At 38.1% G+C, this 24,769-nt stretch overlaps 1 protein-coding gene across 1 annotated transcript in view; it reads right to left on the bottom strand.

The window, feature by feature from the left end:
- Positions 1-3,081: 3,081 nt before the first annotated feature.
- Positions 3,082-24,769, bottom strand: part of GALNT2 (polypeptide N-acetylgalactosaminyltransferase 2) — a 92,500-nt gene continuing 70,812 nt past the window's right edge. The window contains exons 9-16 of the mRNA XM_065730689.1: positions 23,300-23,387; positions 22,086-22,189; positions 16,350-16,476; positions 13,020-13,112; positions 12,728-12,811; positions 11,064-11,190; positions 7,219-7,338; positions 3,082-6,008 (exon numbers count right to left, since the gene is read on the bottom strand). Coding sequence (XP_065586761.1) covers positions 5,853-6,008; positions 7,219-7,338; positions 11,064-11,190; positions 12,728-12,811; positions 13,020-13,112; positions 16,350-16,476; positions 22,086-22,189; positions 23,300-23,387 — 899 coding nt within the window. The 3' untranslated portion in view covers positions 3,082-5,852. The remainder of the gene's footprint in view (positions 6,009-7,218; positions 7,339-11,063; positions 11,191-12,727; positions 12,812-13,019; positions 13,113-16,349; positions 16,477-22,085; positions 22,190-23,299; positions 23,388-24,769) is intronic.

The following is a 24,769-nucleotide window of genomic DNA, read 5'->3' as shown; positions in this document are numbered from 1 at the left end:
CTCACAGTGAAGACCAAGAGGGAAAATACAGCTGACGGATCCCACTGCCCCACAGGATGAGCAAGGTGCTTTAGCATTCCAGCATTGCTAATTTTCTTGTCGAGGAGCACAAAAGTAGAGTGCATTTTGCAAAAATAGTTCTCATCATGCAACCAAGGCATAGCACTCAGGAGTTGCTTTCTAACCCCTTATTTTTACCTAAAAGTTCAGATTCCCAAAGGCAAGGTTTAAATAGTGTGAGTATGGCAGTAAACATAGGTGTTTCCTACTTCAAGACCTTTTCTAATTAAAACATCACACATCTGCTGGGTAGAAGTACCAAATTGAAATCAAACAGGTCCCCCTTCCTGCAGCACAGGAACATATTGTAGCTCTCTGTGCAAGAAATCAAATCCAGTCAAAAGGGTATTTTGCACCCATTCATCCAACAACCTCTTGGAGGGGCGTACAGAGAGAACATCTGTGCACTGACTTAATTACCAATTTTTAAGCTTGATTACTAGCAGATCTTAAAATAGCTACTGGATGATAAGATGTAAATAAAATGTGCAGTGTGACAAGAGATACAACTCCAACGTTTTTGCTCATTCTGTAATCACAGCCTATTATCCCAGACTATATTTTTTTAATGGCTTCTATTCATTTCGAGTCATTCTGTACAGGAATTAGCCTCGTTAGAGCATTCTGTAATTATCGCTATGAAATAATCCATTGTATTTCAGTTTGGATGAGGAGAGCAACTGAGAAACACACTGATCAATAGAGTATCTACATTTAATATAAATACAAGTAAAACAGTGTGGACTTTTTTTATATATAAAAATGTAACTTAAAATCTACTAAGGTTACAGTAGTCCTATTCCAGGCAGGAACTCCACAGTACTCCACAGGACACACCTCAACTAAGACAACCCCCCTGATCTCGAGCAGGTTAGCATTATAATCTCTCAATGTTCAGTTACGCACAGTCAGGGATCCTCTTGAAAATTACATATTTAAAACAGATTTTATTTAAACACGAAGAAAAATGACTTAGCTTTCCTTTATAAAAATGATGTAAATATCTAACTGTGAGCATAGTGATAGACAAACTGAAAATCCATGCACACAAATAGACGAAAAAGCAAGTTACAATAGATGAGAAACTTCAATATATATATTTGGACATAAGGCAAAGGAAACAATGAAGTTGCAGTCAAAAAGAATGCAAAAATTGCTGGACAGTTCAGATAATCAGCTTACTAAGAAAAGCACCCACAGAGAAAGCTTAAGACTCTATGGAGACATGAGACAGACTTCTGCATTTATCACCGGATTAGATGACAAAGGTACTACTCCCAGAAGCCTAATTGCTTCTTAGTATTACCTGTCAGCTCAGAGGTGTCACCAGGCATTTAAGATGGAGAACCCCCATTTGAATTCTCAAATACAGTCCGTAAATACAAGATTTTTTCTTCTGTTTACTGCAGTTTGACAGGGTAATTTTATTTTCCCCAACCATAAATACTAATCAGTAGCCTATTTTCTTGCTAGAAGATTCAATTTAGATTTCATTTAAACTTTTCCAAAGGTGCCAACTAGTCACCTACCTCCAGCACATAGGGAGAGTAAGCTTACACCGAAGAATTCCCCTTCCCTATGGCTTGATAGGCAAAAATCTTCCTGTCAATACCATTAAAGCATTTATATCTTTCATCTGCAGGTTACATCTTTGCCTCTGCAGGTTACACTACCTGCTAATTCCTTGGGGCTAACTGCAAACTTAGGTTTCTTAGAGCAGGAGCAAGTGTTCTAGTTGTGAATGCTGCCGAGCAGAAAAGAAGGATGTGCCGCAAGCTCACTTGAGGCTTGGAAACTGGATAAAATGTCTCAGATGTGATTTTAACATCATCCATTCTCCTGCTTACCCTCTTGGACAGCATCATACCCTGCCTTAGCTGTTGTATTAGCAGCTCACCTCCACCACAGACCTGTTGCAAACAAGTACTGTGTCCCAGCCACAGCCCACAAGAGGCAGATCTCACGTGCACAGCGTGACACATTTGAAAGCTCTCTCAACTACACCTGTGAGGAGCTTGTCCCCCAGGAAAAATATAACTTAAAGGGGCCTTTTTTAGTTTTGTTTTAGGCAACATTTCAGATCTTGCTTCAAGTGCACCACAGACAACTGAATACAAAAGAAGAAATCCAGAGAGAAACAGAATCACAGAATCATTAAGATTGGAAAATACCTTTAAGATCATTTAGTCCAACTGTCAGCCCATCCCCGCCATGCCCACTAACCACGTCCCTCAGTGCCACACCCACATGGTTCTTGAACAACTCTAGGGATGGTGACTCCACCACCTCCCTGCACAGTCTGTTCCAATACCTCACCACTATTCCAGAGAATAATTTTTTATTTAATATCCAATCTGAACCTCTACTGACTCAACTAGAGGCTGTTACCTCTCATCCTATCGTAGTCACCTGGGAAAAAAAGGCTGATCTCCACCTCACCACAACCTCCTCTTTCAGGTCATTGTAGAGAGTGATAAGGTCTCCCCCGAGCCTCCTCCAGTCCAAACAATCCCAGACCCCTCAGCCACTCCCCACAAGACCCCTCACCAGCTTTGCTGCCCTTCTTTGGGCAGGCTCCATGACATGAGCAGATGAGGACAAACACACCAATCAACTATAAGAGCTGTTGATGCAGTCATCTTCCAAGTCCCTCCAGGCTGAAGGAAGCCCCGCCATGCTTGGAACAGCATTTTCTGAAAGTGAAAAGAGAAACAGCATTAGTTCTGAGAAGGTCATATCTAACTGGGTGAGGGTAGGGATATGCCTTAACCTTGTATTTTCAGGTAACTACTGTCAGAGTAAACTCACCCAATGGAAAACAGATTTGAAAATAAGAATTTCCTCGAAGCTATCATTAAAAACCATTTCTCTTTTCTTAAATACAAATATACATTCATGTGTAGACACTTTTATAACAGGAACAATTACAAAACAACCGAGTGAACCGAAGCACCTACAAACAGCATTTACAAGCTTCAGGCAGACTCCTTGGTTTTACTTAATTGCACCAACAACCACACATTTATCTATAAAGCATTCTTCTTTATTTAAGTTAAACAATTTTTCAAGGATGGTTTCCATCTATAAAATGAACAAAGTACAAGCTCTGTACAGCAGACTTTTCAAACCAACTGAAAAAACAGTTTCCAAACTAAGTGTTGAAAATCTGCAAAACAAACAATATCACCATTCTTGCTCTGAAGATGGTAAGAAAAGTTCTCAGAAGACTCCATCACAATTTGCTTCACGGGTTCTTAATTTATCTTCCAAATGGGCCAATTCCCTAAATATTTATAACCCCTAAAATCACAGTAACTAACTTTGGCACGCTGTCATGTAAACATAACAAAAGGATAACACTTCCTGTCTGTTCTCTCAAGGAAAAGTAATGCTGTCTAATGCTGTCTTTAACATACAGCTCCTGTATTAAAGCCCCCATGCACAGCACCCATGGGGGAGTTAGTGAAAATACTCCTACTTTGTAAGATACCAGTTGACACTAAAGATTTAGGAGGTGGAATACAGATTATTTTTTCTTCCAATTCTGCCTCAGATTTAAGAGGTCAATGTTCAGAGCTGCAACTTCTGATCTCAGTTGAGCACTATGTTTACTAAGATCCAAGTTGTGAGTGGAAATATCCACGGTGGAAGCGGAGTGCTTTTTCCTTCTAAACTCTGTTTTTCAAAACCTCAACAACTGATTTGCTGCTGAGCCCACATTTCAGCAATTATTCTCCAGAATACTCAGAAATCTACCACTACGTTATGAATAATGTTCAAGTTCTCAGCTAGGTTTAAAAGGCTACAGATAGGGAGAGACAAAAAGATGGAAACTAGTTTAACCACTGCATGGCCTCTAAAACAGGTTAGATTTGGGGAAAATAGACTGTGAAGAACAAAAAGAAAAGCATTAATTAGCCACATATTAAAAAAAAAGTCAAACAGATGGGAGAGGTTGGATTTAATGTCTACATCCAAAGGTATGCAGATACTTGCAGGTCATAGCTTCAGAGACACGAGATACTTGTGGCACACTGACTGACACAATTAGAGCCATTTTGGTCAGAAGATTACCACCTCTGTACCTAACGTATAGATGCAGCCAAAGGAAACTGAAGAATCAGGAAGTACTCTACTTCCAGAAACAAAGAAAAAGGGGACTGTACTGGAGTTATACAGTTCAGCACATGTTTTTCATCTCCTTGTGATCAACTCTTACATTTTTCCCCAAGATCCATATATTACCAAAACCACATCCTGGCACTGCATGCCTGTACTATTTCATTTATTTATTTTCTCCCACCAATGCTGCGTCACTTATCAGTGCTGAAACTACTTATTCACCTTTCATTTTAAAAGCTCATTCAAGCATTTACTTTTTATTTTTATTTTTTTAATAAAAAAGTACATAGTCTATGCAAACATAAGAAAGTACAGGTCAAAGTTGAGTTAACTTTGACAGTATTATTTTAATATAAAAATGACATCAGCTGAATTGAAGCTGTAAAACGCATGGGCTCTATGGTTAGACTGTTTCCCAGAGCCAAACCTGAATCCACCCAAAAGCCCTATATAATGAAACAAAACAAAACAAAACAGCAAGAAAACTCCCCACTAGCAGGCCTATAAATTAAGTAAGTGCAATTCAGAGGTATTAACTAACTGCTCATCCTTGCAAATTAGAAATGCAGACTTCGTGCTGTCAACAGCGACGATTCCATTCCATCTTACTCTCAGAACTCAAGAGGGGGATTTGAGACAAGGAAATTTTTCTGATGAGGGCCCAGAATAAAACTGTGCTGAACCCACGTGGCTGCATCTGTGCAAGATCTGCACCGTTCAGACAATTTTGTAATGAAGAGAAGTATTTAAGGACATAATATTACAGAAATCATCAACACAAATATCAAGTACAAGATTAACGATATCCAGAGCACATGTAATGAACTTCCAAGCTGGAATAAACAATCCGAGCAATCATCTGTGCAGATGCATTGGCTAATTCTGCTCTTTTCTTTCTCCTCCTGAGTTTCTTGATCTCCAGTAAGGGCGAAGCTTCAAAAAGTAGATCCAGTTTGCAAAGCAAAAGCATCCAGTGTAAGCACGGACATCATACTCAGCAGCACAAAATCCGCGCCTTCATTAAGATCCACTCTCCTAGCATTCTGATCCAATTTCTGGTTATACATACATCAATGACTTCATTGATAATTATAGGGTGATGAAAATCAATATAAATCATTGGGAGCTGGCAATATATATATTTTATATATTCATATTTAGAGTCCATCATAGAAAAGTTCATATTCAAATTACCAAGTACACACAGGAAAAAAAAAGACGTTCAAAATGTCACTTCTGTTTTTGGAAACAACGAACAATGCATTTCTATGTAAATGGAGATTTCAGATGACCTTCTCCTGGTAATTTCTCCCACCCTCCCTCCCAGACCCTGTTCCCCACAGGCGTTTTTTTGAGATCCTTTTTCTATCATACATCAGCTGTTCCTAGAGTTAGTTATCTGCTGTGCAAGTACGTAACTGAAGACAGAAAGGAACTGTCAAAGTCTTCACACCAAGAAGGAGCTGTGCTGCAGCCACGTTCAGTGAAATCTTTGCAGTGCTCCAAGTTCACTGGTTCCCTGGTGTCCGCGTCAGCACTCTCCTACTTTCAGATAAAGATGGAATACTGAGGTATATAAGTTCCATGGAAAGTTTTAAGAAATACATCAGTAATTCAATCAAAACTTTGCCCAATGTCTATGATTTGAAACAGCACTTTGCTTGCAAGTTCTACTGCTGCAGATTAAGTGTGAATTTCCACTGTTGTGATAAAGAAGGACTGCAGATCTCGACTGTGAGACCACCATTTTTGGCATTTCGGCTGTCTAGACAGAGGTTGCTGCCAACGTGCCTCAGTTTAGAGTTGCTTTCAATTTGTTCCCATTTCTGGAAGAGAAAATAAAGTTATTAAAGCCACAAAAATCAAGAAAAAAATGCATTCTACATCCTGTCAAACTGAAATCATTCGTGTGCTTTCCTGGCTTGTGCTTAGGAGAGATGTGAATATTGTAATTGTCTAAACTGCTTAATACTATCCTTGATTAAGTGTATATATGTTACAGAAAGCCTTACCAAAGCAACTGTTCTCTCAGCTAACGCACTGCATGAGATACAGAATACACCAAAATCATTTTCCTCTACTCCAGCACTTCTCAAATATGCTGTCAAGCCATATTTGACTTTCAACAGCCTTTGGTTTGAGGAAGAAAGTAAGTCACAAAACCCACGCACAATATCTACTACTACTACAGTTCTGAACATAAAGAAGCAAAAAGAACAATCACCAAAGGCAAGCTTGGAGAAATCTAGAAATCAGTCAGATGCCTTCCAGTTACGAAGGAGACAACTGGTTAGCCTGTGCTGTCAGAAGCACTGTTGCCCAAGGTGATGCCAAGGACAGACAGAGAAAATCCAAAATATAAGATTTTCTGTTAAAAGATTTTATCAACATTTCAGACATCCGTTTGCAAGTATTGAAATGCAGAAACAAGGAGGGTAACAGAAAATCAGTACTGATGACTTAGCAAAAACAGAACAGTTACACGACAACTGACAACAACAAAAAGATTATATGACTCTGTAAATGTGATTTTCCTCAGGCATGGGAAACAGATGAAGTAGCACTGCTGCATTAATAAGGAGGCTAGCACTGTTATAAACAGATCACGGCTGAAAAGAAGAAAGGAAAGCAAACCCATCCTCATGAGACTGACTACGTTATCTTCAAACTTCACTGAAGGTCTTTCAAAAACACATCGTGAAATATATATTTTATTTCAGAAAATGGACAGGACAGTTGAAGACTGTCATGCATCAGTGCTGCTGGGTGAAGCCTTTATATAAGGCCAATTTTGAGACATATATATAGCAGCCCTATATATGTTGTTATAAGACTGGTTAATAAAAAGGAAAGGTCAATATATAAGACTTCCTGCTGCTCTGCACAGACAGCACATATCCAAGTTTTATGTGAACAAAGAGTGATACAGAGAGTAGAATCTCTAGAATAAAAATGCAATTATCAGTGCGTGTTCTTGCACTCTCATTCACTACCCTTGTTTTCCCACTGTTCAGAGTGTATTCATGACATACTGACCTGTCTGCTGTCATTTTCCCTGCAGCCCTGAAGTTTTATTAGTGAACCAGGTGCTCTGTCCACAACAGTAAGGCACAAATCCATGTGTTTCACTGACTTGTCCTTTGTTAAGGCCCATTCCTAGAAAAAGGAAGTAAAAACTATGAACAATATACAAAATCATTCATACTAAGCTATGCACAAGGTGCACCTGCTAACTCTGCACCTGTAGCACAGTTAAACTCCTGTGAATGGCTCAGTATGAGCATTAGAATAATTTACTACTGCCCACAGAGCAGGAGATGAGAAAAATGGTGCTTTCCAAACACAGTACTTTCAATTGCTCCAACAGCCTCAAACCGACGCTGGGCTGGGCTAGCTGACTGCTCCCTCTAATGGCTCTACTGAGGTAGAACAGGAAGTCACAGGTGCTCAAGTTTAGGGTCAGCTTTTACAGCAAGTATCTAACCAGACACATTTTCTTTGTAGCTATCTATAGAATATATATGTTTAATTATTCATAGACCAAACTTGTTTTTTTCATATATGTCACCAGTCACCCTATCCATACACCAGGTAACACACGTGATGTGAGGGAAAAGAGAAGTTCCTAATGACTGAGATTGTCAGAAACCTGAACACAAGGCAGCCAAACTCAATGAGAGTTTCTACCCAAAGTGTGATGTACAAGAGGATTTTCTTTAAATACATCTAAGTAAGCAGTTTCTTAAGTAATGAGCAAAGAAAAGTAATCCTGTATGCACCACTGCCCAGCTGGTTTTACCTCAATGTCCTCCTACACAAGAACTGACCTTGCCCTAATGTTCAGACTGTCTGCATGCCTCACCCTGAAGTTCGGTCTCCCAGATCCAGATTGGTCTCCATTTGTCTAATTATCCTTTGAGGAAGGAAGCTGATCTCCTTTCTCACTGGAGCCACACTGATTGTCTAACTCTCACTCACTGCTACTTAAAAAGGAAAAATTTACTCCAGTGAGTTCAGAAGAGTCATGGTTGTATAACACAAAAACCTAGATATACTAGCTCACATCTGGCTATACCTCAGTGATATTTCGTAAGCAGTGAGCGTTTCAGAAAGAAATTAGATGACTAGTCCCATCCAATTTTTCACCTTATTTTCTGGTACTGTAACTGACGTTCAGCTTGCATGATCACTTAAACCCAGTAGATTTAACAGGGATTAAATTCCTTTGAGAACAGATGCCCAAAAAACAATCAGAATTTTTCACCAATGTGATTGCCAGTAATCGCCATTGTACAGGAAAGGAGCCCAGCAGCACATCATTAGATGGATAATGTATTATGCAACTACTAGAATAATCACAACTGATTATACACAACAAAAAGAGGCAGAACTCCACCTATCCCTTTTCTTGTCTCCCAAAACAAAAAGTTGAAAGCTCTCAATACATCTTTTTTCACTACATTCAGATTGGATACTAGGAACAGGTGCTGCACCAGAGGGTGGTGGGCATAGAACAGGCTGCCCAGGGCAGCGGGCACAGCCCCGAGTGCAGGAGCTCAAGGAGTATTTGGACATCGCTCTCAGATGTAGGGTTTGGATTTGGGTGGTGCTGTGTGGAGCCAGGAGCTGGGCTCCAGGGCCTCTGTGGGTTCCTTCCAACTTGGGATATGCTGTCCCATTTTAATCTCAGATGACAACAAAATGACTTGTCTTCTCTGCTCTGACCAGTTTGCCTGATGCCAGCTAACATCATTAATAGCCTCTTTTAACAACTTAAGGAAGTAAGCAAGTATTTTTAGAGCTCATCAAGCAAGCACAAGTGCCACTGAAACACATGATTTGTACTCAGTAGCGACATTTGCAAATACTGTCAGTGCAGTGGTTAAATTTAGGGTTTAAGAATCCTGTAGCAAAAGGAAGTCAGAGCCTTGAAAACACCGATTTTTACATCTTTACCCTCCCATCAGAAGACCAGAAGAGGCCCAGAAAAAACAGCAACACACAGGAACTTAGCTCATCTAAAAGCGAAAGCTACAGCTTCACAGAAGTTCTGTGCTCTGCAGCTGGAGACATCTGTGTGCTGGCCCTTCATAGCATGAAACAATGTACAAGTGCTTTTTCTTAGTGATCAGGAGCTGTGATTAGCTACAGTGGAGATAAGTTTAAGCAAGATACACTACTCTAGAATGAGGAAAAAAAGGAAAAAAACTGCAAACAGTGCATGTGATGCGCTCAGGACACAGCCTGGAAAAGGCTCACCTGTGTAACAATTGGAAAAATCAGTACATCTGAAAAAACTGTCTCAAATCAAATCTGAAGTTAATAGAACACTACTAACCTTAAACCCTTCCTTTGCACCTGAGTGCATTTGACTTTGCCTTAAAATCCTTACTATGACCCTAAATATCTGCACATAATCGTCAAAACAATGTATCAGAACTTCTTCATCCATTTAGAAGTGCAAATCTTCCTTTTTTGACCACTGAATTTTAACAGTCTGCTTTAGGAAAAGAATCCTAAAAATTCTGCTTTGCTCCCCCCATCCTTCTTCCATGCTGAGGTCACTCTGTCCATTCCTCCAATCCAATATGAAACTGTGTGGATGTAAAAACCCACTGATGACCTGCTCTGCCTCCTAATCTGTCTAAATTTCCATCACAGAGTTCAGAGGGAACATATATTTGTTTTTCCAGGTCAACTTCACACATGAAACTGCACTGAAAATCAAAAAGAGGGATCAGATTTGGAAGAGGAAGTATGTACATATATACAGAATATACAGGATAACCAGAATCTACCAAAACTTCTACACTGAGGCAATTCTTGATGCAGTTATCCTTTCTTCCCAAAAATACCTCTGCTGCTCTGGAGATATGCATGCATTTTCATAAAGGTAACAGAGAACACCTCCCCAAGTACTTTAATGACATGGAAGACACTTACCTCAAGTGTACAATGGCAATTCAAATCAACGTCATACATTGCCTGAAATAACTTATGTTAGGCTTTATCTGATTATAGGTTTTTTTCCCCCTTCTTATTTAAATCAGAAGCACAAAATTCTGATACAATCACTCTTTCAATAATAGATCTGCAATTGGTCAGGCTAACACACATACACTTGATCATTAATTTTACATTGGTTGTATTTACAATCGCATTGGTTCTGAAAAGAGTTCAGTGCCCACACAAAACAGTGAGTACATGGCACACCTACACGTTTAATAACGATGAAGTCACAACTGCATAATTAGATTCTTTACAGTAATGTTCCCAACTACAGATGTGACATATTTGCAAGTAAAAGTAGGATCAGGTAAGTTTTGTTGGAAGGCTGCCTTTACTGGAAGCAAACAGGAGATGAAGTTTAGACAGCTTTGTTTTCTGGAAGAGCTGAACAGGGATCTGAGACAGACTTTTTACATGCCACTGCCACAAACTGAAAATTACTAATAAGGCTTCACAGTAAGGCACTCTTCTAATCTTGCTGACCTTAGGCCACATGCTTAACAACCAAAACCTTCTCTGAAGAAAATTTCCTCAAAAATCAAACATTCCAATTAATGGATTAAAGCTTTTTATAAAAGCATAATAGTCCTGGGAAAGTTTACTAGCATCCAGCATAAAAATAAATATTAATAGACAAAAAGGAAGGGGATAAACCTGAACGAACCGAATGAACCTCCCTGCTCAGATACTAACCCTGAAAATGCAAAACTATATTTGATGGAGACATTTGTACAACAGAATGCCTCAATAACTGATCTGTTCATTTGAGTTCACGTACCTATCACCAGTACACAGCACATGGTTGAATTAGTTTCATTTTATTTTTAAATCCTAAGACCATATGCTTGGGAAAAATTTAATAGCATACAGACCTGGTTTCCTCCAGCATTATGACATTCATAAACTCCAACAACACCATCTGCAAAATGGCCCAAAGTATCAAGGCAATTGGTACCCTGCTGCAAAGCCCCAAAAGCTATATCTTGATGATCAGGTACCCTAAAATAAAAACAGAAATACTTGTAAAATATATATATATATATATATATATATATATATATATATATAGTTGTTGTTTTTTACCTCCTTATCAGTTATTTCTAAGATGATAGGTTTAAGATGAATGCTGACTACTATTTGGAAATTCCAATAATCTTTTGAAGACAAAAGACAAATTTCTGACCACTAACTGATCAAACAAATCTGCTAGCGTAGGATGAGAACAGAAAACAAGGATGAACATACAAACTCAGCACAAAGACCAAATTAAAGGTGATAATATCATCATTTGAGGTCGCTCATATCTTCATGCTTTCAGTTAAGATCACCACACCATTTTTTTCAGGCAAGCTATCAGAAACATGACATTCCACTTTTGTTGCAAACTACTCTTTGCTGAAGTGTTAGAAATCAGAGTTGGCAGAAAGCAAAACAAAATTAGTGTTACTCATAGTTATTTTTAAACAGTTGCATATTAAGTGGAATTCATATAGTCTGGAAATACATAGGCAAACACATCCAGAGTACTCCTGTGGGGCAGAGGGACCAGTTGTTCATATTAAACAGAAAAGCAAGGGCATACAAACTCTACTTTAAAAACTTCAGACTATAATACGAATATAATAATTCAACCCAGCAGAATGAGCACAAGAGAGATGACACAGAGTAAGAGAACACTACACTCCAGTAATGCTTATTGTAGCATATTTTCCAATAAAAATTGCAAGCCATATTTGTTCTGACAAATTAAACACAAATAAATATCCCCTGGCATTTTTAAGAGAAATAGAGAATAACTTTCCTCCTCAGCATTATCCTGGTCTATGAGACTCTTAAGCAGGTGCAGCATGGCTGTAAGAGGCTGATATTCTTGCGCTCCAAGCCTGTATGCTACTAGTGACAGATTTCATTGACACAAAGTGTCCGGAAAAAAAAGCAGAAAAAAAGTATCGTTTATAGACTCAGATACCAAAGAAGCAGACTTGGAACTAGCTCGTCTTAAACCTCTTCCAACCAAAGACAATCTGTGATTTTATGACTCAATAGACCTACCTATTATTAATATGATATTGAGCAAAAATCTTTTCATTCAAAAAGTGTTAAAAATGTATTTGCCAATGCTCATAAAACCAGTGTGGCTTTCTTATCTGTTAGGCTTCTGTTATTTTTACTGTACTGAAATTCAGCTTTCTCAGCTAGTCACATGCTTTGGTGAAGGCAAAACTTTAAAGGGAAGACAACATGATAGAGAACAATGCACCCGCAAGCAAAAAGCCCACATAGGAGACCAGCTCCAGGCTCAGAGTAGTTTGGGGCTTTGGATGCTGTTCTCTGAAATACTGCAACTACAGCTGCAATTCCATAGAAGTGGAAGATTACTTGGGAAAAATGGATTTTTAGGAGTAGAACAAACAATATCAAAAGCAAATAAGCCCACAATTATATTCTACTTCCAAGGAAGAGGAGAGAGAAACCAGTGATTTCTGAAGAAGACAAACCAAAACTCCACACCATCTCAGATCCAGACGAAACTCACCGTAACTCAGGATAAACATTTTCAAGATACCACTTGAAGGGTTTGCAGCTAAGTCTTTTTCTGAGCTCCATTCGGCTTTGAATACTAAAAAGGGAAATACAAGAATGTTTTTCAAGGTCTGGATGCTGTATTTGTATGCATTAATGAATGTATACAAAACCCAAGTTTCTCAGTAGATCTGCATCTTAAGGATACAACAAATGCCATCACCACTTACACCTCAGAAGCTGCTGTTTGGTTTGTTGTTTTTTTTTTTTTTTTGAAGGAAGAGAAAGAAATAATTGTGACTTACTTGCCATAAGGTACGTTCCTGGCTGAAGGCACTGCTGCATAATAGAAATTTTTGTATTCATCCATCCAGACTTCTGCTGCCCGGCGTGTATTTCTAGGGACAGTTATATGGAAAAAAAAGTCATTTTCCTCCAACTGCAATTAAATCACGTCATTTTTTCTTGGTTTAATTTTAAACTTCCTTAGTACTACATTGTCAGCTGCCTCGAGCCAGGCAAAAGATTTCCTATTAAAGACCTAAGTAACAGAAATTCATTAGAAAGTCACATTACTGAAATTAATATATTCAGAACAAATGCCTTTTCCACACTCTTTGCCACTTCCCATTTTCATCTGGAATTTAATACACATCCTGGAATTCTTTCTGTAAGCTTCAGAGAATGTTATTGGTTTCATTGTTTATTTTAACACAACTTGACAGATGAAATTCAGTGAGTCTTCACCTGAATAAGCAAGCTAATTGGAAACAAAACCTCAACAAGTGGCAATATTTAATAATCTATTTTACCTTGCTGAAAACAGATATGCTAACTTCAGCAACACATTTTCAGTCTGCATCCTACTAATACCAGCACAGCACTCAACATTCCAAGAAGACATAAGCTGTTGTGACATATAAAGCTATGAACCAAAGCAGTCTGCTGTAACAGAGAGTAATTAGAAAATTTTTTTAATACTTGAAAGTTCAGAGAACTTACTGCAGTAAATGTAAAGGAAATAAGCTAACCAGGATTATTTACCTCTAATCAAATGTCTAGCTGAAATTTCTGTATTTATGTAACTGGTGTGTTTACAGCTCCCTTTGGACTGTGAGACTGCAAGTTCTTTTTTCCCCCCACATCTCCTGGCTTCCATGTAAAACTCATCATCTTCTATTTTTTGTAATTTCATTGAATTACTTCCCCTGCAACTGTCATGCTCTGAAGCTTATTTTACATTTGGCAGTGAGTTCAATCATAACCAACCAGAGTTGAGGCAGTCAGCCAGTAACTTCCTTGTGTGATTCTTTCCAAATAAGAAGGCAGAAAAAGCCAGGACAAAGTCAGTGCCTCATGCAAGTTGCTAAAAGAGGAGGAGGTGGGGAAAGGAAAACAAAAACAAAAAACCTCACAAGGTCATTTGCTCATTTGTTGTTTGAGGATCTATATTTTCCTTGCAAATATTCCTTTCTTTTTTTGAAAGCAAAAGCCCATTCAGTCCAGATTAGACATATATTTCAGTTCGTGTTCACTTGCAGTACGTCAGGCCTTAATGATTGTCACCCAGTCAAACAGCAATCAACTTGGTTATCTACCCGTAGGCCAAACAGATTTTGGTGGTGGGAGAGGTGCTAATTGGTTTGCCAGGGCTTAACAACTCAAAGGGCACTTCTAATTCCAGTATACATCTCTGCATCACACTTTTCCATAACCAAAGATTAAGAACTCAGATGCAGTGCAATATTGATATGGAAACTGCATAGATGCTGAGAACTGCTCAAATTCGTAAGACCCCAAAAGAAGCCAGAGTACTGAGGAACTAAGTAGGCAACACTTGCGATAATTACATTAAAGCACAGATAATGCAACTTTGCAACATGCCATCAGAGTTTTCCACACACCAGCCTAGGGTCTGTAAATTTCATAACCTCAGATAACATTGTATATTAAAGCAGCTGGCCCTCAAGCAGTAAAGTATATATATATATGTGCAAAGCCAACATGACCTAATACATTCTGCTAGATGCAAGCTGAGTCTGCCCACGCCACACAAACATCCAGGATGTCATCCCTTTTCTCCTCTCGTGCCACACGACTCCCAGACTCTCATCCACGATCAATTTGTTTTGGCTGCCCAAAGGCAGTGTGTACTGACTAGTCAGCTAAAAATAGGAAGCTTACCCAGAGCACTCTAGAACAAATTACATACAGTCAAGGGACAGATGATTGTATAAGCTAATGAGTCCCAATTGCACAAGCAGCAATTCCATGCACCAAGTTCTTTGGCTCCACATGTCTGATAATGTCTGCACTATAAGGGTATCCCATTACCTTAGGTTTCTCATTCTTCCACTGCTAAAAATACATTTTTTTATAAAAGGGAATTTTGTTATATTAGTTTGACACACAAGGCAGCTGACTGAGAAAGAAACAACCTTCAACTAAAAAGCAAGGTTGTCAAGTTGCTGTAAAATGATATATAAGTTTTCTAGGGCAATTCAAAAATAATTCCAATGAAATAAAGAACTTTAATGGCATTTCAGAATTTGAGACAGCTGGACAGCCAAGGACAATGGCAATAAACCATTTGCAGAGAAATATACATAAGGACAGAGATGCAAGTGCCCAAGACAAAAGTTTGCAGGCTTTAGTTGTCCTCACTGTTCAAGTACAGGTGGTATCTCTTTTTAAAATCATTTTGAACACAAATAATATGAAAATAAGGTGCAAAGTGAAAAAAAATCTGTCACAGTAGCTGTCAGGAAATTTGAGTGATTAAATCCCAGTGATGAACGGACTTTACAGCAACAAAACCTAAAAGCTGTAACCCCAATATGAATGCAGAATCTTCAACCACTGTTAATAATACATTTATGATTTATGCTCTATTCTTGCATACATTAAAGGCCAGTCCCTTTTCTTGCACTTCTGATGAGTTATCTATAAGTACCTATTTAATATCACAAGAAAAGAAACATCTTGTCAACAGACTAATGACAGAAAAGCTGCAGAGAATTAGGAAAACTGCACAATTGGATTTATTTGTTAACTGTGATCCTTGTTATGAGATCATCATTTTATAACCTACTATATATGGTTCTGTGATAAAACAGTTCCTTCCTAGGCCTATATAATAGTTTGGTTTAGATTCTTCTACCCTACTGATAGGCAAATAGGAAGAGTTCAGGCTGGGTGTTAGGAAAAGGTAATTCACCAGAGGGTGCTTGGCCCCTACAGCCTGCTACCAATGCCAGAATCAGCCTACACAATCACATGTATATTTCATACTGATTCTGTGATGACAAAAAGCAAATAAAGCAAATTCCTGACCTACTGTATTCTGGGTCTTAGAGAATGTCAAAATTCTTTCCACAAAATGAAGACGTATGGGACTGTTCTGAAAATAAAGCTTTCTCTAAAACCAAATAAACTTCTCAAAATTGTTAGAAACCAAAGTTATTTTTTTCCTCCCAGATTTTTCTTGCCTTGTCTTGCGTATTCTCCTCAAAGTCATCAGATTCTTTTAAATTAAAATTAAATTACTGCCACTAAAATTAAATTACTGCCACCTGCTGATCATCCGAAGAAATTCAAAGCATCGCTATATAGCTGAAGATCAGCTTAAGAGTTACCTTGCAAATACGGTACCACTCCCCCCAGGAAACGTGTATGGATGTTGCTTGCGGAATACATGTCCCACTCTGCTGCAAGGGATGATTTCTAAGCTCCCTCCACATTGCCAAACTCGGAATGAAATCTCTGCAGTGAAAATATAAAAGACCAATATCACAAAATATGTCATAAAATGCTAATTTTGGATGATCGTTCTTAAAAAAATCAAAACAAAAAACTGGCAAATTCAGAGATTAATAAAATGATTTCTGAGAAAATCTAGGATAAAACCAAGGCATATTCTGCTTTATTCTTCTCCAAACAAAAGAAACAACTGTATTAACTTGAAAGCAAAACTGTATGCCTTCTCTCATCTGAACAGAATTCTCCAAACTCACAAACAATGCAGAAATTTGCCAGAATAAGTTAAGTTTATCTGCTCTGTTTCTGTGCTTTATCTAGATGTTAAAATAACAGTAGATTCACCTAGCATAAATTAACTATGTAATCTCCCATTTAAAAAAAAATCAGCTAAAGATTAAATAGAATGCCAAGCAAATTTAAGGCATGGTAAAACAACAGACTTCAGCTGCTGACTGAAAGTACTGGTAGTGAAAGGAGTTATGCCAAGCCAATCTTGATTTTGAAGACAGAATAGAGTAGCAATGAACATAAACCAAAGGCTATGGACATTACTCTTCCAAGCCAATCTAGCAAGCTGACTTTAGTAGTGAAGACAAGGTCTAGAAATATATTGCATGTTTCTCAGCATAGACCTCTGGTGGCAGAAGTCACCTAGTGCTGACAGAGAACTTGTCTTCTTTCATTTGAAGTAAGCACAACTGTACTTCATCATTCAGCATCTATCCGCAGTTCAAAACAAAAAAAATCAAAAAATAATGAGCAGCTGTAATGCAAAGTCACCATCTACTTTTAAAACCATACTAAGTGCCATTCTTTCTCCAGAAGCCCTCCTCTTACATGTATAAAAAGTTTTATCTCAAATAAACTTCATTTCAAAACCTAAGTAGGACAAACCAAAAGGTTAGCAAGCATGTCTTCTCAATCACAGAATCCTTTGAGTTGGAAGGGACCTTTAAAGGCCACCTAGTCCAACTCCCCTGCAATGAACAGGGACACTTACAGCTTGATCAGGTTGCCGAGGGTCTGATCCAGCCAGGTCTCAAAAATTTCCAGGGATGGGGCATCCACCACATCTCTGGGCAACCTGTTCCAGTGCCTCAACACCTTCCCTATAAAACTTTTTCCTTATATCTAACCTACATCTACACTCTATAAGCTTGAAGCCATTTCCCCTTGTTCTGATACAACAGACTCTGCTAAAGAGACTGTCCCCTTCTTTCCAGTAGCTCCCCTTTGACTGGTCTGACCAGAGGAAAAACAGGTGCTGTCATTTCAAACTAAGACAGTGCAAATTAACCACTGTTTTCTGAATGATCTTTGCTTTCTACAAGAATCCTAATTTTACTTCACTAAAATTTCTGTTGAATCAAATCCAGTTAGTCATATTCATGAAGTCTAGATAAACACCAATCTGTAGACAGATAGTCTTCCAAAAAATATGACAACATTATCATCTCTGGCAGTAACTTATGGTCCTGATTTTCTAGTTGAATTAACATAGGAGGGATATATAAAGGTAATAAGATAGCAAAGGGACTTCTAAAAGCAACTGAACAGGGCATTCTCACCACACATTTTTCACAGTGCTGACTTTATTCTTCCCTCTTATTTTGCATGAAGAATGGCAAAAATTGGGAATTAGAATAAATGACTACCTGATGTTTCTATTAAGTTAGTAACAAAAGTGCTTTTATGTTGTGCTTTTATTAAAATGGTGAATTTTTAATGCTTCATCCAAAACTTCACTGCCATCTTCATTAGTGATGTGGATAAGGTAGAGTGCATACTCAAATTAGCAGATGACATGAAACTGGAGTGAGCGTCCGATTCAGAGGGACCTTGACAGGCTGGAAAGGTATGCTAGTAAGAATCTCACAAAGTTCAACAGGGAGAAGTGCAGCATCCTGCACCTGGGAAGGAGCAACCTCAAGCACTGTACGTGCTGGGGACTACCCAGATGGAAAGCAGCTCTGCAGAAAAGGACCTGGAGATTCTGGGGGATAACAAGTTGAATACAAGGCAGAAGCATGCCCTTGCACCTAAGCCTAATGGTAGCTTGCCTAAGGAAGCCCAGAATATCACCACTAGCTCGAGAGTAGTGACCTCTTCTCTCTACTCAAGTCTAGTGATGCTGCACCTGGAATACTGTGAAGAGTTCTGGGCCATCCAGTAAAAGAGACGTGGATGTAGCTGCAAGAATCTAATGCAGGGATGAAGGGACTGAAGCATCTCTTTAATGAGGAGAGCCTGCAAGAGCTGGCACCATTCAGTCTGGAGGAAAGAAAGCTCAGGAGGAATCTTATCAATGTCTATAAATACCTGAAGGGGGCCTGCCAAGAGGACAGAGCCACGCAATTTTCAGAGGCGCTCTATGCCAAGACAGAAAGCAATGGGCATACACTGGAACACAAGAAGTTCCAGCTAAACTTCAGGAAGAAATTCTTCACCATAAAACTGATGGAACACTGGAATAGGTTGTCCAGAGTAGTCTATGAAAAACATCCCTCCTTGGATTACCTCAAATACTGAACATGATCCCTTGCAATAGGTGGCCATGCTTGAACAGTGGGAGCAGGACCAGATCACTTCCAGAAATCCCTGTCAAACTCAAACACTGTTATTCTGTGATCTACTGAATGCATGTAGGTGCTGAAAAACTATTCCAGAAGTGATTTAGAAATATCTTGTGTACCAACTTCTTCCATTATTCATAGCTTCCTCTACTGTGTACATTAAGTTAATGCTTTGTTATTTGATTAGTTCTCCCTTCATAAATACCCAGCCCTGTACACCTACATATATACTTTCAGACACCTTAGGCTCTGAAGAATATCAGAGATGAAAAATAGCTGTAGGAAGAACAGCAACAGGGCCTGCAAATAGGGGGGGGGGAAGGAGACTAATACTCGCTTACATCACCATGGCTTCTAAAGCCTGCATAGAATTTAAGTTAAAAGGAATGTAAAACAGTTAAAATGTAAGGGGTTAGGCTTTTTTCATTTTGTTCTTAGGATGCTATTTTTACTATACTCACTGGGAAAAGAAATTTTACTATTTTAACAGTTTCAGTAGACAAATTTTCTTTCAAAAGGCATAAATAGTATGCCATGCATTTTCTTTCACTGTATAAGATTACCTTAAACCTTTCAATACTGCTCTTGCAGAATATCATCAGATTAGAAGGAGAAGTCTTACCTGTTCTCTGATTTCAGCAAAACCAGAAAGAAAAGCCTAGGTTTTCAAATTCAATCCAAGCCTTTTAATGGTCTATCAATTTCTCTTGTATACTCTGATCTTCCTATCCTTATCACAGAATTGTATGGGTTGGAAGGGACCCGTAGAGATCATAGAGTCCAAACCCCCTGCCAAAGCAGCTCCCTAGCCCAGGTTGCACAGGTAGGTGTCCAAGCAGGTCTGGAACATCTCCAGAGAAGGAGACTCCACCACCTCTCTGTGCAGCTGTGCCACTGCTCCGTCACTGCACTGTGAAGAAGTTCCCACACACATTTGTGCAGAAATTCCTGTGCTTCAGTTTGTGTATCAAAAAAGTATAGCAAAAACTGTCAGTCTATGAATTTGAAAAGACTGGACAAGCCTTGATCCATGTTTTATACAGTAAACATGTTATCAGCCATATCTGACAACAGTGAAAATATGCACCATATCTTCATGGTAAGAATAGTAATTTCGCTAATATAGGATTTAGATTAGGCAAAATACTGCAAGCACATAAACCTATTATATTAGTATAGCTGAACCTATACTAATGCAAAAAAAAATCTCATAACTGCTCTGTATTTGCTTGGAAAAAAATGCAAATTTAAATGAAGTATAAATATGTTTAGAACTATTTTACAAGTCCATCTAGCAGAGTATTTGCATGTAACATCAACTGGTTGATTGAGAGATATGCCCAAGAATAAAGAGGCTGTGCAAATATGCATATTAGATTTTGAATTGCACATCACAGATTTCCACTATCTGGTGTATGTCATCTATAGGTAATTAAATCATATGCCATGCAATTTTTATTCATCTTCAGTTAACCTGGCAGCTATGAACAAACAATTAACTGTCTGCTCTGACAGACTTTGCAATTTCAGGGAGCAGAGAAGCAGTACGCCACAGGCTCCATCTCCCCTCCCTCCCACTGCAGAAAAGGGGAAACAGAAAGCAGCAAAAGAAACAAAGAACTTTTTGCATGCCAGCTTTTCACCTTGAGTAATATCCTGTTGTTTGTGGGCTCGCTCCTCAGCTATCAAGGCATACAAGCAGTTGCTAAGTTTTCAGAAAAAAAAATCTGAGTGACTCAAGTACATGCTTACAGCTAATCAGATATTTAAGTGCTCTAGTGTCAGAAGTGCTTCTCAGAGGAGAAAAGTACTACTGCAGTAAGTTTATTCAATGACTTTCCAGAACATTAAAAAAAAACTACAATGTTAAAATAAATACACATTTAGCCACATGCAGCCAAATAGGGGGAAAATAAATCTAACAAAGTAATTTCTCAAAACATGTAAGAGGGAGCCCTGCACAGAAAAGGCAGAGGAGACTGTAATGATGTATCTTCCAGCATTCAAGTTCCTTATGTGAGTGTTAAGCAAGTGGTTACAGTGTCTCTGTATTTCGAGGTGTACTGGACAAAACAGGTATTTTCTTGTAGGCCACACTTGCCCAATGCAGATATTTCAGTAGCTGAAAACTTACAAGTTCAGGGTATTTTAGGACTTCACAACTAGTACAGCATTAGATGCATTTTAATCCTTAGCACTGGTCCTAAACAAACTATTTAGAATATCAGACTATCTACCTTGAAAAACTAAGTTAGCAACATACTATAACTCATAAGCAACTGTAGAGTTCTGCTCCACCCAAATATTTCTTTTACTACAAATATACCAGTCTTAGCTGAGAGATACTGCAGTAATGCAGGGAGCCAAATGCCAAATCTAACCACAAGGTCAAAGAAATGGCTGAAATGCAAGTTCTTGGTCCCTCCTCCTTCCTCCTAAATTCCCACTCAAACATCTGAAAATAGGGAATTCCAATAAAAATACCTTCCCAATCATAATTATCTTGCTGAGCTAAAACAAGAGTATAAAATAAAAACCTCAAATTTAGAAGCCAGGCAGTATGATACAAAGATCATTTTTCAGTCAGCTGTTTTGATTGATTTCTTAAAGTGTGTGTAAGAACATTAAACTCATGAACTCCTGTGCTCTGGTTTCTGTCATTAAATTTGACCAACATTTAAAACTTGTCTTACATTGTCAGCATTTAAACACTGTATTTTAATTATAACTTCAAGAGGATATGGCTTTCAAAAAAGGTATCATTTTTGAAAATAATTTCCTATCTACATTCTTATTTTATTTCATTTTACCTACCAACTTCTTTAACTGCACCTTAAGCAAATACTTTTTTTCCTCATGCTTAGGATAAAATTGCTACCACGTTTTAATTTTTACTCTGAAACCTTCTGGATTTTGCCAATAATGCACCTGAAGTTTTGATTGTTCTTTAATCCTCTTCGCATGAAACCATGACAGTAAAAGCAAAGTTGAAACTTGTCTTTCTTTCAAAACTGATTTGAGCATAAACGGCACACTTACCTAAGTTTTCTCCACCCCAGACATCCATCATCATGTCATACTTCCCCAGTTCTTCAAAATAGGATTTGTCCATCACAAATAACCCACCAGCTATCATGGGTGTCCTAACCAGACAAGAAAAATTAAATTAAATACCTACAGAAGCATGAATGGGAGGTAACTGATTTGCACCTCAAGGTGAATATCTCCTTGAAAAAAAGCTGCATTGTTTTCAAAGGCAACTAAGTTCACATCCATCACGTCAAAGCTTGTCTGCACAACATCGTGCAACATTTCTATGGCATGCACAGCATTATAATCATGACTGTCTCAGAAGCTGAATTTCCAAATCTCCATTTGGCTCCCAAGTTCCTTTATTTAAACTGGGAACTTGCACCAACAATAAAACTGTAAAACTTCTGTTATAGTTTTAGCTGTCAAAACATACAAGACATGAAATTTTAACACAAAAATGTGTTGTTGTTGTTGTTTTTTTTTAAGGTTAAATTATCTACAAGGGAACTTTAAAGTTGGGTGTTTGTTTTTCTGTCTTCTTGTATGCATTTATTTAAACACTCTACTTCTGAGAGTATCATAAGACTGCACAAACATCTATGATGTTACCGTACTCCTGAAAGTTAAGGTTCATTACTAGACTACAAAAATGAGTTATAGCTTTGTTTAGTCACAGGCTACTTGGTGCTCGATCCATTTCTGTTTTAAATATGTCAAGTCTGATAGTAAAAGTACAGTTGCTATACTTCAATCCATGTCATTTACAGTAAAATATTAAATGCTGCAGATAGCAAGAAAAACATTAAATGAAATTCCCTTATGTGAAAATAAAAAGGATGCTAATGCTGTACTCCTTTGCTTATTATAAACTTTAATCTTGAAAAATGGGGACTGCCTGCACTAATTGTCTTCATTTGAATTTTCCAAACTGGTAATATCAGCTTTAGTTTCCGAGATGATAATATGCACAGAAGTGGAAGTCACACTCCTGAGTTAAAAAACAGAACAGTATTAGTGGTAAACTTTGCTTCATGCTACCCTTATCACATCCGAAAGCAACATTACACTCTGCCTGTTTTGTTATGTATTTAAATCAGATTAACTAGTTCTATTTGTACTGAAGATCTCTGACAGGAACAGAGTCCCATGAAGATGAATCGAAACACTTTTTGATTAAAAAATGTAATCTATCAAATGGAGAATCAGTGATATAGACGTACTTTATGGGAGCAACTGGGTTTCCTTGCCGTGCTCTTCTCTGCTCTGGGGTCATGTAATCCCACTTGAATACCAGGTTCCAATCAAAGCCTTTAAGAAAACAGAGTAGGATGTTAAGATGACTGCAGTAATCTTTCAAGTCGTAGTAACATTAATACGAAACAAACTCACTAGGAACTGAAATTTGAAATTGTACAACCTTACAAGTAGAAAAAAAATGAGGAATAGCCTGAAAGAAAAGTAAAGAAGCTAGACAAGACAATAAAAAAAGTAATCTAAAAAGCACTGATTTTTCTCATTGACATCTATTGCATAATGTAAGAATACCAGTCAACAGATGAGAAAGCAAAACCCTTAAATACAGATACTGGATTCATGTATAGGTCATATTGAACATCACGTGAAGATCTTCATCCTTTTACAAGTGCCCTTAACAGTTCTTACTGTACTGTCTCATCTCAGCTGTTATCATATGACCATGCTTAGGCTTACAGAAACTTTATACAACACTCACTGCCCTTCTGTACCAGCATTGGTTCTCTATCACACAAAGGTTACTGCAGGTTATGTAGTTTCCATTTCTCGTTTACATACATTTTACAGCATCCTTTCCTACTGCATGCTTCTACATGCAGCGTTTTTAAAATCCAGATCAGTGCTACAGAGACAAAAAACAAACATCTTCTGTATGTGTGTCTGCATGTATACAGGAGATTGTTTGGTTCTTTTGTGAGTTAAGTACAGAAACACAAAGATCACCAGAACAGGCAAGGCCAATGAGTCACTTACAGCAGTGGTCTACCTGACAACATTTTAAACCACCTTCCTTTAGGCAGCAATACAAAAAAAACCCACAGCAGGTGCAAGATAAACTTCCTATAGGAAACACTAACTGTTTTTGAGCTGTTACGCCTTTAGGTATGAACTTCTATTGAAAAAGCTCCATGGGCTGTACAGTGCTCTTGCAGTATGCCTAGTGAACCAGCCCCACAAAGACTGCAAGCTGCCAAAAGCATTTAGATCCTATGAGATCATGTAATAAATAGTTTCCAGATTTCTGTTGTGCAGATGTCAATAGTTTTTTTTTCTTCAGCATGAAGATAAAGCAATTAATTTCTGGGAAAAGTGGGGGAAAAAAATTAAGCTCAACAGGCAACAGACTGTTTGTCTGGATCAGTAAACATGCAGGGTAAGGATTGATATGGAAAACTAAAATGAAAATTGTTTAGCTGTCAACTCCTAAGATACTTCTATCCTACAGAAGTTATCTTGAACAGTCTATACAACATGCATGGCAACTTTTTCTCTACAGCTTTGAGCTGTAAAATTGTACAGTGTTACACTGACAAAAAAAATGAAAGACCATCCAAATAGTCTAAAACTCCAAGTTTCAAAGCATTAAAATGTCTACAACTGATAGCACAAAGCAGCTAAACTGGCAGCACAAAGCTTCCAGCATGAGAAGTAAAACC

Source organism: Cyrtonyx montezumae, unplaced genomic scaffold (assembly GCF_038088225.1).
Source record: "Cyrtonyx montezumae isolate F1298 unplaced genomic scaffold, pur_monq_1.0 scaffold_0, whole genome shotgun sequence".
In the NCBI taxonomy this organism is placed as follows: Eukaryota; Metazoa; Chordata; class Aves; order Galliformes; family Odontophoridae; genus Cyrtonyx; species Cyrtonyx montezumae.
Note: the sequence above shows the minus strand (reverse complement) of the source record. Positions and strands in the feature narration are given on the sequence as shown.